This window comes from Piliocolobus tephrosceles, chromosome 1 (assembly GCF_002776525.5).
Source record: "Piliocolobus tephrosceles isolate RC106 chromosome 1, ASM277652v3, whole genome shotgun sequence".
Lineage (NCBI taxonomy): Eukaryota > Metazoa > Chordata > Mammalia > Primates > Cercopithecidae > Piliocolobus > Piliocolobus tephrosceles.
The window spans coordinates 36,867,591-36,882,353 of NC_045434.1; the positions used below are offsets into that span (position 1 = coordinate 36,867,591).

The window sequence follows — 14,763 nt, forward strand, 5'->3', positions numbered from 1 at the left end:
AACAAATTAGATAGACCCATATAGACCTAACAGTTCGGATCTAAGCTTTTTTTTTTTTTTTTTTTTACAGAGACTGCTGCTACATATGACATGGTCATTATAGCCAATTAAAAGAGCACTAAAGAAATTCCTTTCCTGTTCAGTGAATGTGAGTTCAAGGAATCTGAACTAACCCTGATGAATCCTCTAGAAACTGTTTCAATCCTAGAGTGAAAACAAAGTATTATTCTAAAATGCCCCAGGGTTTTGAGATTTTCAGTAAATCTGGTTGTTCTGACTTCTACACCCCTTATGTGACAAAACTCTGCGTTCTCCTTTGCTTTCTTTTTCTTAACACCCCTCTTCTTTCCTATCTTCCCAATTCTGTCTGCCAAAAGAATAGACATTTTAGCTGCCTATTCAGACCAGGTGTACAAAATGCTACAAAAGATCATTTGATCTCTACCATGTTGGGATCTCACGAAACTTTCCCTAATGGTTACATTTGCTTCTGTATGTTTTTTAGAAAAGCAGCCATGTTTAATATTGTGAAATATGATCTGTCTCCTATTCTGCCCACCCTCTAAAGCAGTGATAAATTTCAGAGCATGCTCAGCAGAATTGGATTATATTATGCACAGTACACATGTTCATCACCAAAACTGTACTGCCTAGAATGTATGCAAGAAGAATGAATTGCTGAGGCTTCAAAATCCCAGTTCCACAGAACTGATTTTATTAGCCAATACATACCAAAGATGGGCAGAAAAAGAAGTATTATTTTTGTAGTTTTCTTTCATAATGGAAGCCTTATGCTATTACAGACTGTGGTTTTCCAGTCTTTTGATTAAGCCTTGCCAGTTGTGTGCCGCTGCAGCACCAAAGAAACTGTTTTGCAGCCTGTCACCTCCTCCGGCAGGCAGCCATCCTGGTCTCGGAGAGTGGGGTCAGCACCAGACTGGAGCAGCAGCTCTACAATATCCAGAAACTCACAGGCAGAGGCTGAAAGGAAAATCGACAAATATGAAAACCAGTTTACCACGAGACAGAGAAACTCCTCTACTCCAGCAGTAAAGAAAAGTGCTGAGCAATAAGGAATACTGAACCATGAGCAATGTTACAGTGGCTGAAGGATGATCAGGCCTGGTAATGAGAACTGTGGTATTATGCTAGATTTTCAAGCCTTAGGAAAATCAAATTTACCTTTTTGGTTGCCTAGAAACACACACACAAACAAATATGTATTCTAAATTGTGAGACTTTTGGGCTCTAGTCTTTAAGAATGGGATTAAGGAAAAGAATAAAAAATAGTATTTAAGTATCTATTTTACTTTGATCTTTATTTCAGAATAATGATACATGTACAGGATATGTCAAAAGGCTAAAAATACTGTAAATGTCAAATAAAATGTTTTGTTTTGTTTTTGAAGAGGGGATAAGTGGGTAAGTAACTGAACTTTACAATTTGTAAATTAAAAAAAAAAAAAAAAAAAGCTGGCCCAGTAATCAGACCATTCCTTTACAGGAACTAAAAAAAAAAAAAGGGCACCAATGGGTGTCACTGATAAGTTCAAGTTCAAGGTATAGGAAGGGGAAAAAAGGGCGTAGAGATATCAAGACTTATAAATATGGTATGGTATTGCCCCAAAATGGACAAACAGACCAGAAGCTTAGAACAGAGGATGATCTATTCTTCTGCACACATATGAAAACTTAATTCATGACAAAGCTGGCAGATCAGTGGGGAAATCAAGACCCAATGATTAGATGGTGTTGACACAACTGGGCTCACTAAAGGCAAAAAGAGGTACCAGATGAAACATAAATGGCAATAAACATATAAAAAGATGAGCATTCTACATTATCAGGGAAATGAAAATTAAAACCAGGAGATACCATTTCATACCCACTAGATTGGTGAAAATTAACTTTGACAATGCCAAGCACTGATACGGAATGGAGCAAGAAACCCCTTTAGATGTCAGAGTGTACACTGGTGTTGCTACTTTAGACAACACTAGAGCATTATAGGTTAAACCTAAACACACATATACCCTCCAACCCAGCAAATCTACTTCTAGTTATATACTTTTGCACATGTCTCCAGGAGATATCTGCAAGCATGTACACAGCAGCACTGTTCACAATAGATTCCAAATGTAAATAGCCCAAATGCTCATTAATGGTAACATGTAAATAAAGTATCAATCACGTGTACAATGAAATCCTATAGAACACTGGAAACTAATGAACTATAGCTTCACACAACATGGGTTTATATACAAAACATAATGTTGAAGGGAAAAAAACAAGTGAGAATAATACATATGATATGATTTCATTTAAACAAAATTTTGAAAAAAGGTAAAACTAAAGAATATTATTCAGACATACAAATATGTGCTGAAACTACAAAGGAAATGATTAATATAAAATTTTGGATAGTTGTAATCTCTCAAAGATTACCACTAGGGAAGGCCATATGATTTGAGAGGCATGCACAGAAGGCTCAAAGATATTTGTGATGTTGTATTTCTTAAGCTAAGTAGTGGGTAAATTTTTAAAAGCTATGTTTAAATTCTTCATATACATTTTATATACTCTTGTGTAGCATGATTATCACACAACACAGTGTATGGGGTTTTTTGTTGTTGTTGTTTGTTTGTTTTAAGAGAAGGAAAGGGTATGGAGCTGAATTTCACGGACTTTCTTTTGAGACAGGGTCTGGCTCTGTCTCCCAACCTGGAGTGCAGTGGCGAGATCATGGCTCCCTGCAGCCTTCACCTTCTGGGCTCAAGCAAATCCTCCCACCTCAGCTTCCTGAGCAGTTATAGCTATAGGTATGTGCTACCATGCTTGGTTCTCACTTTGGGAGTCTCACTTTGTTGCCTAGGCTGGTCTCAAACTACTGGGCTCAGGCAATTCTCCCGCCTTGGCTTCCCAAAATGCTGGGATTACAGGCATACGCCACTGCACCTGGCCCTGTAGCCCTTTTAATGAGCACATACTGTACCAGTCCTGTCAGGAATACAGGTAAGATTTCTGCTCTTGAGAATGGATCGTAAATATGTAAATAACCAATTCTAACACAAAAGAATGAATAAGTACTGTGGCAGAAATACATACACTGCAAAGGCAGGGAGGAAGGAGGAGACTGAAGCATCAAAAACACTACAAATTGGTAGTAAGATGTAAGATGAGCTTTGAAGGATCGAGCAAAATTCCTGAGAAGGAAAGGCACTGCAGAATGCAAAAATACCACTAGCAGAGGCATGACAAGGTATGCTGTGAGAACTGTGAACTGTCTCTGCTTGCTCAGGGAAGCAGTACAAAGAGTTGAAAGTACAGAGGTTGGATTGAAGTCAAATTATCTAGGGCCTTGAATTGGTTACACTAAGAAGTTTGGGTTTTATCAAGTGATCCACAGGCATTTATGAGGAGTGGAGTGGCATAATCTGGCAAGCACTGATCTGATTTCTGTCCCTATAGTTTTGTCTTTGCAGAAACAGAAATCATATAGCATATAGTCTTTTGTATCTGGTCTCTTTCACTTAGCATGTTGCTTTTGCGATCCATTCACACTGCTTCAAGTATCAGTTCTTTCCTTTTCATTGCTGAGTGGTATTCTACTGTATGGATGTATGCAGTCATCTGGGCTGCTTCCAATTTTTGGCATTATGAACAGGCATCTTATGAACACTTGGGTAATCTTGTGGGTAAACAGGAGAATTGCCGAGTCATACGGCAAGTGAATGTTTAACTTTCCAAGAAACTACCAAACTTTTCTAAAGTTTTCATTCACACCAATAAGTATAAATTCCAGTTGCTTTGCAGCCTTACCAGCAATTTACTATTATTAAAAATATTTTTTAGCCATTCTAGTTAGGTCTATGGTGGCTTTTCATTGTGATTTCTAATTTGTACTTCCCTAATGTCTAACGATGAACACTTCTCATGTGCTTATTTGCCAACTGTCTTTGGTGATTTATCTGTTCAAATCTTTTGTTCATTTATTAATAAGGTTGTCATTTTCTTGTAAGAGGTCTTTATATGTTGTGGATACAAAGATTTTTTTCTCAAATATATGTTTTATAAATATTTTCTCCCAGCATGTGACTTGTCATTTTTCTTAAGAGTATCTTGAAGAGCAGAAGTCTTTAATTTTGATAAAGTGCAATTTATTTTTCTTTTATGGTTAGCGCTTTTTGTGTTCCATTTGAAAACACTGCCTACACCAAGATCACAAAAATATTCTTCTAGTTCTTTACCATTATTCCTCTTATGTATACATCTAAGATCTTACTTTCCCAGTTAATTTTTGAGTAGGCTTCGGGCTCACCTTTTTGTTCTGTTTTGCATTTGAATGTCCAATTGTTACAACTCTATATATTGAAAAGGCTATTCTTCTCTCCACTGAATTTTATGTTGGCATTTTTGTCAAAAATCAGCTGACCATTTATGATTGGATCTATTTCTAGGTTATCTATCATGTTCCTTTGATCTATATACCTGTTCTTATACCAATACAACATTGCCTTGATTTCTGTACTTTATAGTTAAGTCCTGAAACCAGTGTGGGGCCTCCAACTTTATTCGTTTTCAAAGTTGTTTTGATTACTCTAGGTCCTTTGCTTTTCCATATACATTTTAGAATCAACTTAGAAGTTTTTACAAAGATCCTGCTGGGATTCTGATTGGGACCCTGCTGAATCTATGGATCAATTTGGAAAGAATGGATAGCTTAACAATACTGAGTCTTCTGATCCACAAACATTGGTATCTCTTTCCATTTAAATTTTCCTTAATTTCAATAATATTTAGGAATTCTACACATACAAATCTTACACTTATTTTGTTTGGTGTATCCCTAAGAATTTCATGTTTTTGAGGCTACTGCAAATAATATCTTTTAAAAATTCAATTTACTGTAAGCATAAAGAAAAACAATTAAGATGTGTATACTAGCCTCAGTTTTTGAATTTTAATTTTCAATTGTTCATTACTAGAATACAGGAAAACTCTTCATTTATATATGTTGATTTTACGTCCTGTGAACTTGGTGAACTCACTTATTCTAGTGTTGTTTTTTTTTTTTAATAGATTCTTGGGGTCTTATACACAGATGGACACATCACCTACGAAAAAAGGAAGTTTTATTTCTTCTTTTTAAATCTACATGGCTTTCATTTCTTTTACTTGCCTTAATGCATTGCTAGAACTTTCAATACAATGTTGGATCAAACTGGAGAGAGTGGATATCTTTGTCGTCCACAGTCTTAGAGGGAAAGCATTAAGCCTTTCATCATCAAGGATGATATTAACTGTCGATTTTCTCAGGCTAAAGAAATTCCCTACTATTTCCTATTTCTACTTTGCTGTGAGTTTTTTGTTTGTTTGTTTTTTGAAATGGAGTCTGGCTCTGTCGCCCAGACTGGAGTGCAGTGGACGGATCTCAGCTCACTGCAAGCTCCGCCTCCCGGGCTTACGCCGTTCTCCTTCCTCAGCCTCCCGAGTAGCTGGGACTACAGGCACCCGCCACGTTGCCCGGCTAGTTTTTTGTATTTTTTTTAGTAGAGACGGGGTTTCAACGTGTTAGCCAGGATGGTCTCGATCTCCTGACCTTGTGATCCGCCTGTCTCGGCCTCCCAAAGTGCTGGGATTACAGGCTTGAGCCACCACGCCTGGCCTTTGTTGTTGTTTTAATCATGAAGGGAAGTTGAATTTTGTTAGCCTTTTCTACATAAATTGATCTAATCACGTTTTGTTTTTTTGATCTGTTGATATGGTGAAATACTATGGTTCTCAATTGCCAAACCAACCTTGCATTCCTAGGATAAACACACTTGCACAAAATTTATTAATCTTTTTGTATTTACTAGGTTCAATTTGCTAACATCTTATTAAACATTTTTGCATCAATGTTCATAAGGAATACTGGCCTTTTTTAAAAAAAATTTGTCCTGGTCAGGTGCGGTGGCTCATGCCTGTAATCTTAGCAGTAGCACTTTGGCAGGCCAAAGCAGGCAGACTGCCTGAAGCCAGGAGTTTGAGACCAGCCTGGGTTCTCTTTTCCTGGCCTGTAGTTTTCTTTTCCTCTAAGGTCTTTGTCTGGATTTGGTTATCAAGGTAATTCTGGCTTCACAGAATGAGTTGGGCAGTGCTCCCTCTTCTTCTATTTTCTCGAAACATTTGTGTGTAGAATTTTTTTTTTTTTGAGACAGAGTCTCACTCTGTTGCCCAGGCTGGAGTGCAGTGGTGCAAATGGCATGATCTCGGCTCACTGCAAACTCTACCTCTCAGGTTCAAGCAATTCTCCTGCCTCAGCCTCCCAAGTAGCTGAGATTACAGGCGCCCGCCACCACGCCCAGCTAGTTTTTGTATTTTTAGTAGAGGCAGGGTTTTGCCACGTTGGCCAGGCTATTCTCAAACTCCTGACCTCAGGTGATCTGCCTGCCTCAGCCTCTCAGAGTGCTGGGATTATAGGCGTGAGCCACTGTGCCCAGCCAATTTCATCCTTAAACACTCAGTAGAATTCACCAGGGAAGTAATCAAGGCCTGGAAATCTTGTTGTGGGAAACTTTTTAGCTACAAATTCAATCTCTTTAATAAATATAGGGCTATCGAGATTTTCTATTTTTTATTTTTGTTTTTTTAAGATGGGGTCAGGTTATGTTGCCCTGGCTAGAATGCAGTGGCTATTCATAAGCATGATCATAGTGCAGTACAGCCTTGAACTCCTGGCTCCAAGTGATCCTCTTCCTCAAGCCTCCCAAGTAGCTGGGACTAAAGGCGTGCACTTCTATTTCTTTCTTTCTTTCTTTTTTTTTTTTTTTGAGATGGAGTCTGGCTCTGTAGCCCAGGCTGGCGTGCAGTGGCACGATCTTGGCTCATTGCAATCTCCACCACCCGGGTTGAAGTGATTCTCCTGCTTCAGGCTCCTGAGTAGCTGGAATTACAGGTGTGTATCGCCACACCCGACTAATTTTTGTATATGTAGTAGAGACAGGGTTTCACCATATTGGCCAGGCTGACCTCAAACTCCTGATCTCAGGTGATCTGACTGCCCCAGCCTCCCAAAGTGCTTGGATCACAGGTGTGAGCCACCATGCCTGGCTTTCTATTTCTTTTTCAGAAAACTTTGGTAGTTTGTGTTTTTAAAAAAATTTGTCCTGGTCAGGTGCGGGTAGCTCATGCCTGTAATCTTAGCAGTAGCACTTTGGCAGGCCAAGGCAGGCAGACTGCCTGAAGCCAGGAGTTTGAGACCAGCCTGGGCAACATGGCGAAACCCTGTCTGTACGAAACATACAAAAATTAGCTGGGCGTGGTGACACATTCCTGTAATCCCAGCTACTTGGGAGGCTGAGGCAGGAGAATTGCTTGAACCTGGGAGGTGGGGCCTGCAGTGTGAGCAGGCTGAGATCGCACCACTGCACTGCAGCCTAGGTGACTGAGTGACACCCTGTCTCAAAAACAGTAATAATAATAGTAATAATAATAATTTGTCCATTTCATCTAGGTTATCTATTTCACTGGTACAAAATTGTGTGTAATGTTTCCTTATTTGCTTTATAATATCTTTAGGATATGTACTGATATCCTTTCATTCCTGAAATTGGTAATTTGGTTTTTTTTTCTTTTTTCTGGTGTCACATCTCACTTTGTTCCTTAGGCTGGAGTGAGATGGCACCATCATAACTCACTGCATCCCGGAACTCCTGGGCATGAGTGATCCTCCTGCCTCAGCCTCCTGAGTAGCTGGGACTTACAGGCTCAAACAACTATGCCTGGCATGTTTAAGAAGTTTTCTTATAGAGATGGGGTCTTGCTATGTTGCCCAGGCTGGTCTTGAACTCCTAGTCTCAAGTGATCCTTCTGCACCGGTCTCCCAAAGTGCTGGGATTACAGGTGTGAGCCACAGCAACCAGTCTGTTTCTTCTCTTTTTTTTCTTCCTTAGTCTGGCTAGAGAACTATTATAAACAACCAGTTTTTAATTTCACTGATTTTCTGTTTTCTGGTTCTCTATTTCAATGATTTCTGCTCTGATCTTTCTTATCATTTCACACTTACTTTGGGCTTAATTTGCCCTTCTTTATTTGAGGTAGAAGCTTGGATCACTGATATAAATTCTTCTTTTCTAATAATAGTATTTAATTTCCTTTAAAGCACTGGTTTAGCTGCATCCCACATTTTTTTTTTTTTTTGAGGTGGAGTCTTGCTCTGTTGCCCAGGCTGGAGTGCAGTGGTGCAATCTTGGCTCGCTGCAACCTCCGCCTCCCTGGTTTAAGTGATTCTCCTGCCTCAGCCTCCTGTGTATCTCACAAATTTTGATAGGAGTGTTTTCATTTTCATTCAGTTCAAAATATTTTCTATAGGCATAATTTATTTTATTGTGCTTCACTTTACTGTGCATCACAGATACTGCCTTTTTTTTTTTTTTCAAATTAAAGATTTGTGGCAACATTATATTAAGCAAGTCTATCGGTGCCATTTTCCCAACAGCATATGTTCATTTTGTGTCTCTGTGTCACACTGTGGGGATTCTCACAATATTTCAAACTTTTCATTATTATTTCTGTTGTGAGGATCTATGATAAATGATCTTTGATGTTACTATTGTAATTGTTCTGGGGTGCCATGAACTGCACCTCATATAATATGAACTTCATCGACCAATGTTGTATGTGTTCTGACTGTACCATGGAGTAGCCAATCCCCCATCTATCCCTCTCCTTGGGTCTCCCTATTCCCTGAGACACAATATTATTGAAATTAGGCCAATTAATAACCCTACAATGAACAATGAAGTGTTCAAGTAAAAGGAAGAGTCACATATCTCTCATTTTCAATCAAAAGCTAGAAATGATTAAGCTTAGTGATGTAGGCATGTCAAAAACCAACATGGGCTAGGCTTTTGTGCCAGTCAGCCAACTTGTGAATGCCAAGTGAAAGTTCTTGAAGAAAATGAAAGCACTATTCCAGCGAACACACAAATGATAGGAAAGCAAAACAGCCTTATTGCTGATTTAGAAAAAGTCTGAGTGGTCTGGGCAGAAGACCAAACCAGCCACAACATCCCCTGAAGCCAAGGTCTAATCCACAGCAAGTCTCCAGCTCTTTAATTCTATGAAGACTGAAAGAGATGAAGAAACTGCAGAAGAAAAGTTAGGAGTTGGCAGAGGCTGACTCATGAGGCTGAAGGAAAGTTGTCCCCATAAAATAAAAGTGCAAGGTAAAGCAGTAAGTGCTGATGCAGAAGTGGCAGCAAGTTATCCAGAAGATCTAAGATAAAGATAATTGACAAGGATGGCTATACCACACAACAGATTTTCTTTTTTTCTTTTCTTTTTTATTAGACAGAGTTTCACTCTGTTGCCCAGGCTGGAGTGCAGTGGCGCGATCTTGGCTCATTGCAACCTCTGCCTCCTGGGCTCAGCGATTCTTGTACCTCAGCCTCCCGAGTAGCTGGGATTACAGGCCACATGCCACCATGACTGGCTAATTTTTGTATTTTTGGTAGAGAAGGGGTTTCACCATGTTGGCCAGGCTGGTCTCAAAATCCTGACCTCAAGTGATCCACCCACCTGGGCCTCCCAAAGTGCTGGGATTACAGGCATGAGCCACTCACTGTGTCCAGCCAACAGATTTTCAATGTAGATGAACCAGCCTCATATTGGAAAAAGATGCCATCTAGGATTTTCTTTTCTTTTTTTTTTTTTTTTGAGACGGAGTCTCGGCTTTGTCGCCCAGGCTGGAGTGCAGTGGCCGGATCTCAGCTCACTGCAAGCTCTGCCTCCCGGGTTCACGCCATTCTTCTGCCTCAGTCTCCCGAGTAGCTGGGACTACAGGCGCCTGCCACCTCGCCCGGCTAGTTTTTTTTTGTATTTTTTAGTAGAGATGGGGTTTCACCATGTTAGCCAGGATGGTCTCGATCTCCTGACCTTGTGATCCGCCCGTCTCGGCCTCCCAAAGTGCTGGGATTACAGGCTTGAGCCACCGCGCCGGGCCGCCATCTAGGATTTTCATAACTAGAAAGGAGAAAACAATGCCTGTTTTCAAAGAACAGGTGAACTCTCGGCCAGGTGCAGTGGCTCAAGCCTGTAATCCCAGCACTTTGGGAAGCTGAGGCAGGCGGATCACAAGGTCAGGAGATTGAGACTATCCTGGCTAACACCATGAAACTCCATCTTTACTAAAAATGCAAAAAATTAGCTGGGCATGGTGGCAAGAACCTGTAGTCCCAGGTACTTGGGAGGCTGAGGCAGGAGAACAGCTTGAACCCGGGAGGTTGCAGTGAGCCGAGATTGCGCCACTGCACTCCAGCCTGGGCAACAGAGCGAGACTCCATCACAATAAATAAATAAATAAATAAATAAATAAATAAATAAATAAATAAATAAAAGAACAGGTGAACTCTCTTGTTAGGGACTAATGCAACTGGTTACTTTAGGTTGAAGACAATGCTCATAAACCATTCCAAAAATCCTAGGGCCCTTAAGAATTATGCTAAATCTACTCTGCCTATACTCTATAAATGCAACAACAAGGCCTGGATGATGGCATATCTGCTTATGACATGGTTTACTAAATATTTTAAGCCCACTGTTGAGACCTACTACTCAGGAAAACAGATTCCTTTCAAAATATTACTGCTCATTGATAATGCACCTATTCACCAAGAGCTCTGATGAAGGTGTACAGAGATGAATGTCAGCAGCTGAACTGGGTTTGGGTTTACTGTTGTGACAGATAAGTTCAGTACATCACTGCCTTCAAACTCTTCCAGTGATAGGATGCTGCTACCTTATGCTTAGTGTGGGGCTAGGGTGCTAGGGTTTCCCCCCTCCCCCCGCAATGTTGTTGCTCCACCCTTAGCTTTCAGCACTCTGCATGTCTGTACCACAGAGGAAGTCTCTCTCTCTCTACATTCTTGTCCCTCCTCCATCCATGGACTACTTTTGCTTATTACTCAGGGCTCGGCTCATGGCAGGAGTACGATGGAGTTCTTTGTCCTTTTGGGCTGGTCTCAGTCTTAGACAGGACCTCAGGGACGGTGATTTCTCATTGTTTCTACACACCCCTCCCCCAAATGTCAGCCAAACTCTGTGGTGTGTGTGTATGTGGTGTTGGTAGTGGTGGGTGTCTTGGGTGGGAGAGACTTTCCTGCCCTGCCTTCAGTGTTAGGGGAATCTCTGCTTTATATCACTGCAGAGTCCTAAGTTCAGGGCTTTCCTGTCCCTCCCTGAAGGCAGATTTTGCTTTTACTCTAACTTCAAAAGCAGTAGATATCTACTTGAGCCCAGAAGCAGCAGGAGGGGAGGCCAGAAAGGCTTTCAGCTCCTCCTCTATGGCTTAAGGATTTGGCTTTGAATGACATAAGGGTTTAGCATTGTACAACATGGTGGCTATAGTTGATAATAATTTACTGTATTCTTGAAAATTGTTGAGAGTAATTTTAAGTGTTCTCACCACAAAAAACGGTAAGTATGTCAGGCAATGCATCTATTAATCACCTCGATTCAGCCATTCCATAATGTATACATATTTTACAACATCATGTTTTGAAACATATACAAGGTTTATGTGTCAAAAATTTAATTAATTAAAAAAGGATACAGGGAAGTGGAAATGTTTCATGCCTGTGTGCCACTGAAGAGGTTTTCTCTCTTGTAAAGAAATTTCTCTCATGAGCACCCAGTTAACGAAAAAGAATGCAACTGAGGACTCCTTTTGGATCTCAGGCTCCCAGTTACTCTAAATTGTCATACTAGCTCACTTTAACAATTTGCTAATCATAGCTGTTTTCTTCCTACCTATTTTTATGGTGGCTGCCTCTTCCTCAGGTGTTCTGCCAAAGGTGAAACAGTTTGCGTGTCTTACAGGGGCTTGTCACTCTTTCAACTCAGTTTATTTGGCTGCCATGAAACCTCTGCTGTCTGATGTGTTCACAAAAAGTTATGATTTTGTAGACTATCTATCTTTTTCTTTTGTTAGGGTGAGAATGAAGTTCTCCTGCAGTTTACTACATCTTAACAGTGGAAGCAGAACTCCCCAGAGGTTTGTTTTAAATAATTTAGCCGTGATATTTCTTCTTTTGCTCTCAAAGGGTACTTAGGTAAAGATAAAGTAGTTTCTCTGGTTCCCTTGACCATCTTTTCTCTTTGGGTGGGTGCTTCCAGCTCAGAGTTTCATGGTTATGTGCTGTGAAGTGTGCACAGAGCCGACAGCCAAAACCCGGTTGTGACAGGTACTTGGGATAGATTTTGTGATCCTTCACACTACTTATCCTGATAAGCTTAGGCACCAAACTGTAATCCATAACCACATAAGCTCAGAGGTGCTTCTAACTGAACCAAAGTAGAGGGTAGATTTTTTTCTGAGCTAAAATCAGACCATTTATGAACCCTATCTCTGCCTTCAGTGTTGTGGGGTTTCTTAGAAGGCTACCAAGGTATAGATATTAATATTTGATGAATGGAGAATAGGAGAAAATGCAGAGGGAGGCAAGAATTGCCTATTCCAACCCCAGGGTCACTGCTGATTGGCTGAGATCATAGTTTTGGGTAGCTCCTGAGACTCAAGAGCTATTCTGCATCTTGAGGGATGACACAGACAGGGAGGAAGAGATGGTATCATCTTTACCAAGGCCGAGGATTCAAGAGAGTGTTTAGGATTATAGTATCTTTTTGAGAATTTAAAATTGCCTCCCAAAATAATTTTATTATTATCATTTTTTGAGATGGAGTCTCTTGTCGCCCAGGCTGGAGTGCAATGGCACGATCTTGGCTCACTACAACCTCTGCCTCCCGGGTTCGAGTGATTCTCCTGCCTCAGCCTCCTGAGTAGCTGGGATTATAGGCGTCCACCACCAAGCCCAGCTAATTGTTTTTGAATTCTTTTAGTAGAGATGGGGTTTCACCATGTTGGCCAGGCTGGTCTCAAACTCCTGACTTCAGGTGACCCACTTGCCTTGGCCTCCCAAAGTGCTGGGATAACAGGGATGAGCCACTGTGCCTGGTCCAAAGATAATTTTAGCGAACATTTTAATTTTAAATTTCTGAAGGGTTTTATCATGAATCACTGTATACCAAATTGGATTAAAATGAAAGACAATCTCCTATAAAATACAACAAAGTTGAAGACACACTGCCTTGTATCAAATAGCTGTGAAAAAAGGCTATTTATCCTGCATAGAACTAGCTACAAGACATTTATATTTTGAACAATAATGATTTAACCTTTACACTGCAGTTATTAGTCTCAACTTCTTGTAAGAAACACGTAGGTTTTAAAATAGGACCTTTAGCAGTATCACAGGAATAAACTTCCCATTGTATAAATCTATAATACACAATAATAACCATCATGATCTGACAGACCACGCTTGGCTCAATTCTAACCCAACAGTTACACAAGAAGATCAGGGCTAAGTAGATGTGTGCTATGGCTGAAGACACAAAAGATGGCCATCTCAGACAAAGGGACATTAATTACATTTATGCTGTATGATGATGTGACCATTCCAGTGGTGAGATATGATATAATCTATGGGCACCAACCCAGGTATGGAGTTTAAGAAATTAAGTTCCACATCTAGGGAACTCTAGTCAACCAGCTATGAAAATGCTACCCGAGGCTAATAATAATTCCCTAACTTGACAGATGTGAATGAAATTTTAGCTCAGGTCTAACTATGATGTGAGATATAAATTTGGAATTTAAGGTTGCAAAACAGTAATTCAGAGCCAGAAATATGGCATTCATATGAAAGGAGTTCTATTAACAAATGCCTGGGAGTTATGCAAAGACAGACTTACATGACAGCATAAACAACTTATAGATAAAGAAGAATGAGACTGAGTAACTTAAAGGACAGGGGTCCTTTAAACCACACAAGTACATCTTATCCTGATATGAGTAGGCTACTTGCAGTATCTCTTGGGAGACTCCCTGTTGAGAGGCATCCATTATGTTTATGTTAGCACAGAGCCTACTTGCACATATAGTTGCCCAAAAAATAGCTGTTGAAAAAATATGCTTTGTACCCGCAATGGAATGCTGAACTACTTGAGTATATGCTTCTTTTTGTATTATCTTCTCCATCTAGCATAATGCTGGGCACTTACTATTTGCTCAAAATTCATTAGTTAATTGATTTCTCTGCCTTTGGCATCTTCAGTGAAACACAAGTCACAATGTAGAGTCGCCTTTCAGAAACGTGTACTCTGCCCACCCTTTCAAAACAGACAAAGGCAAAGAACGTGAGAGAGAATTGAGGAGGAAAGGGTGCTAACATTTTACCAAATTAATGAGGGGATATACTGGTGCCCACAATGTGCTGGGAAATATAAAAACAGTCATAAGCCCATCTTGGAAAAGCTTGAGCAAGTCTATAGGGATTAGAACAGTTGCTGAATTTATGGTACCCTGGGAACCTCTATTTGTCAAGTGCCATAGAGGCAGCCCTGACACTGGCACAGGTGAAGATGAATTTCCATTCAGAGCAGTGAGCCTTCTGACTCCATTAATCCTCAGGGTTTTGATGATGAATTTCTTTCTTTTTTTATTTTATTTATTTTCACTCTAATGCCTCCTCCCACTGCCCTGTAACAGTGTGGAGGTAACAGAACAGATGGTGCTTTGCGTGGAAGACCAAGGGCTCATGAGGATACAAAGCCTGCCCACTCTGAAATCACATGACTGCACGTGCAAGGAAAAGCCTTGATTTCCCCTGGGAGACACAGATGCAATGATATTAGTATTCCCAGTGGAGGAAGAGGAGGGGA

At 40.3% G+C, this 14,763-nt stretch overlaps 1 protein-coding gene across 1 annotated transcript in view; it reads right to left on the reverse strand.

Annotated features, from left to right (window-relative positions):
* Positions 1–692: 692 nt before the first annotated feature.
* Positions 693–14,763, reverse strand: part of ACBD6 (acyl-CoA binding domain containing 6) — a 215,651-nt gene continuing 201,580 nt past the window's right edge. The window contains exon 8 of the mRNA XM_026448151.2: positions 693–981. Within this exon, the coding sequence (XP_026303936.1) occupies positions 827–981 (155 nt within the window). The 3' untranslated portion in view covers positions 693–826. The remainder of the gene's footprint in view (positions 982–14,763) is intronic.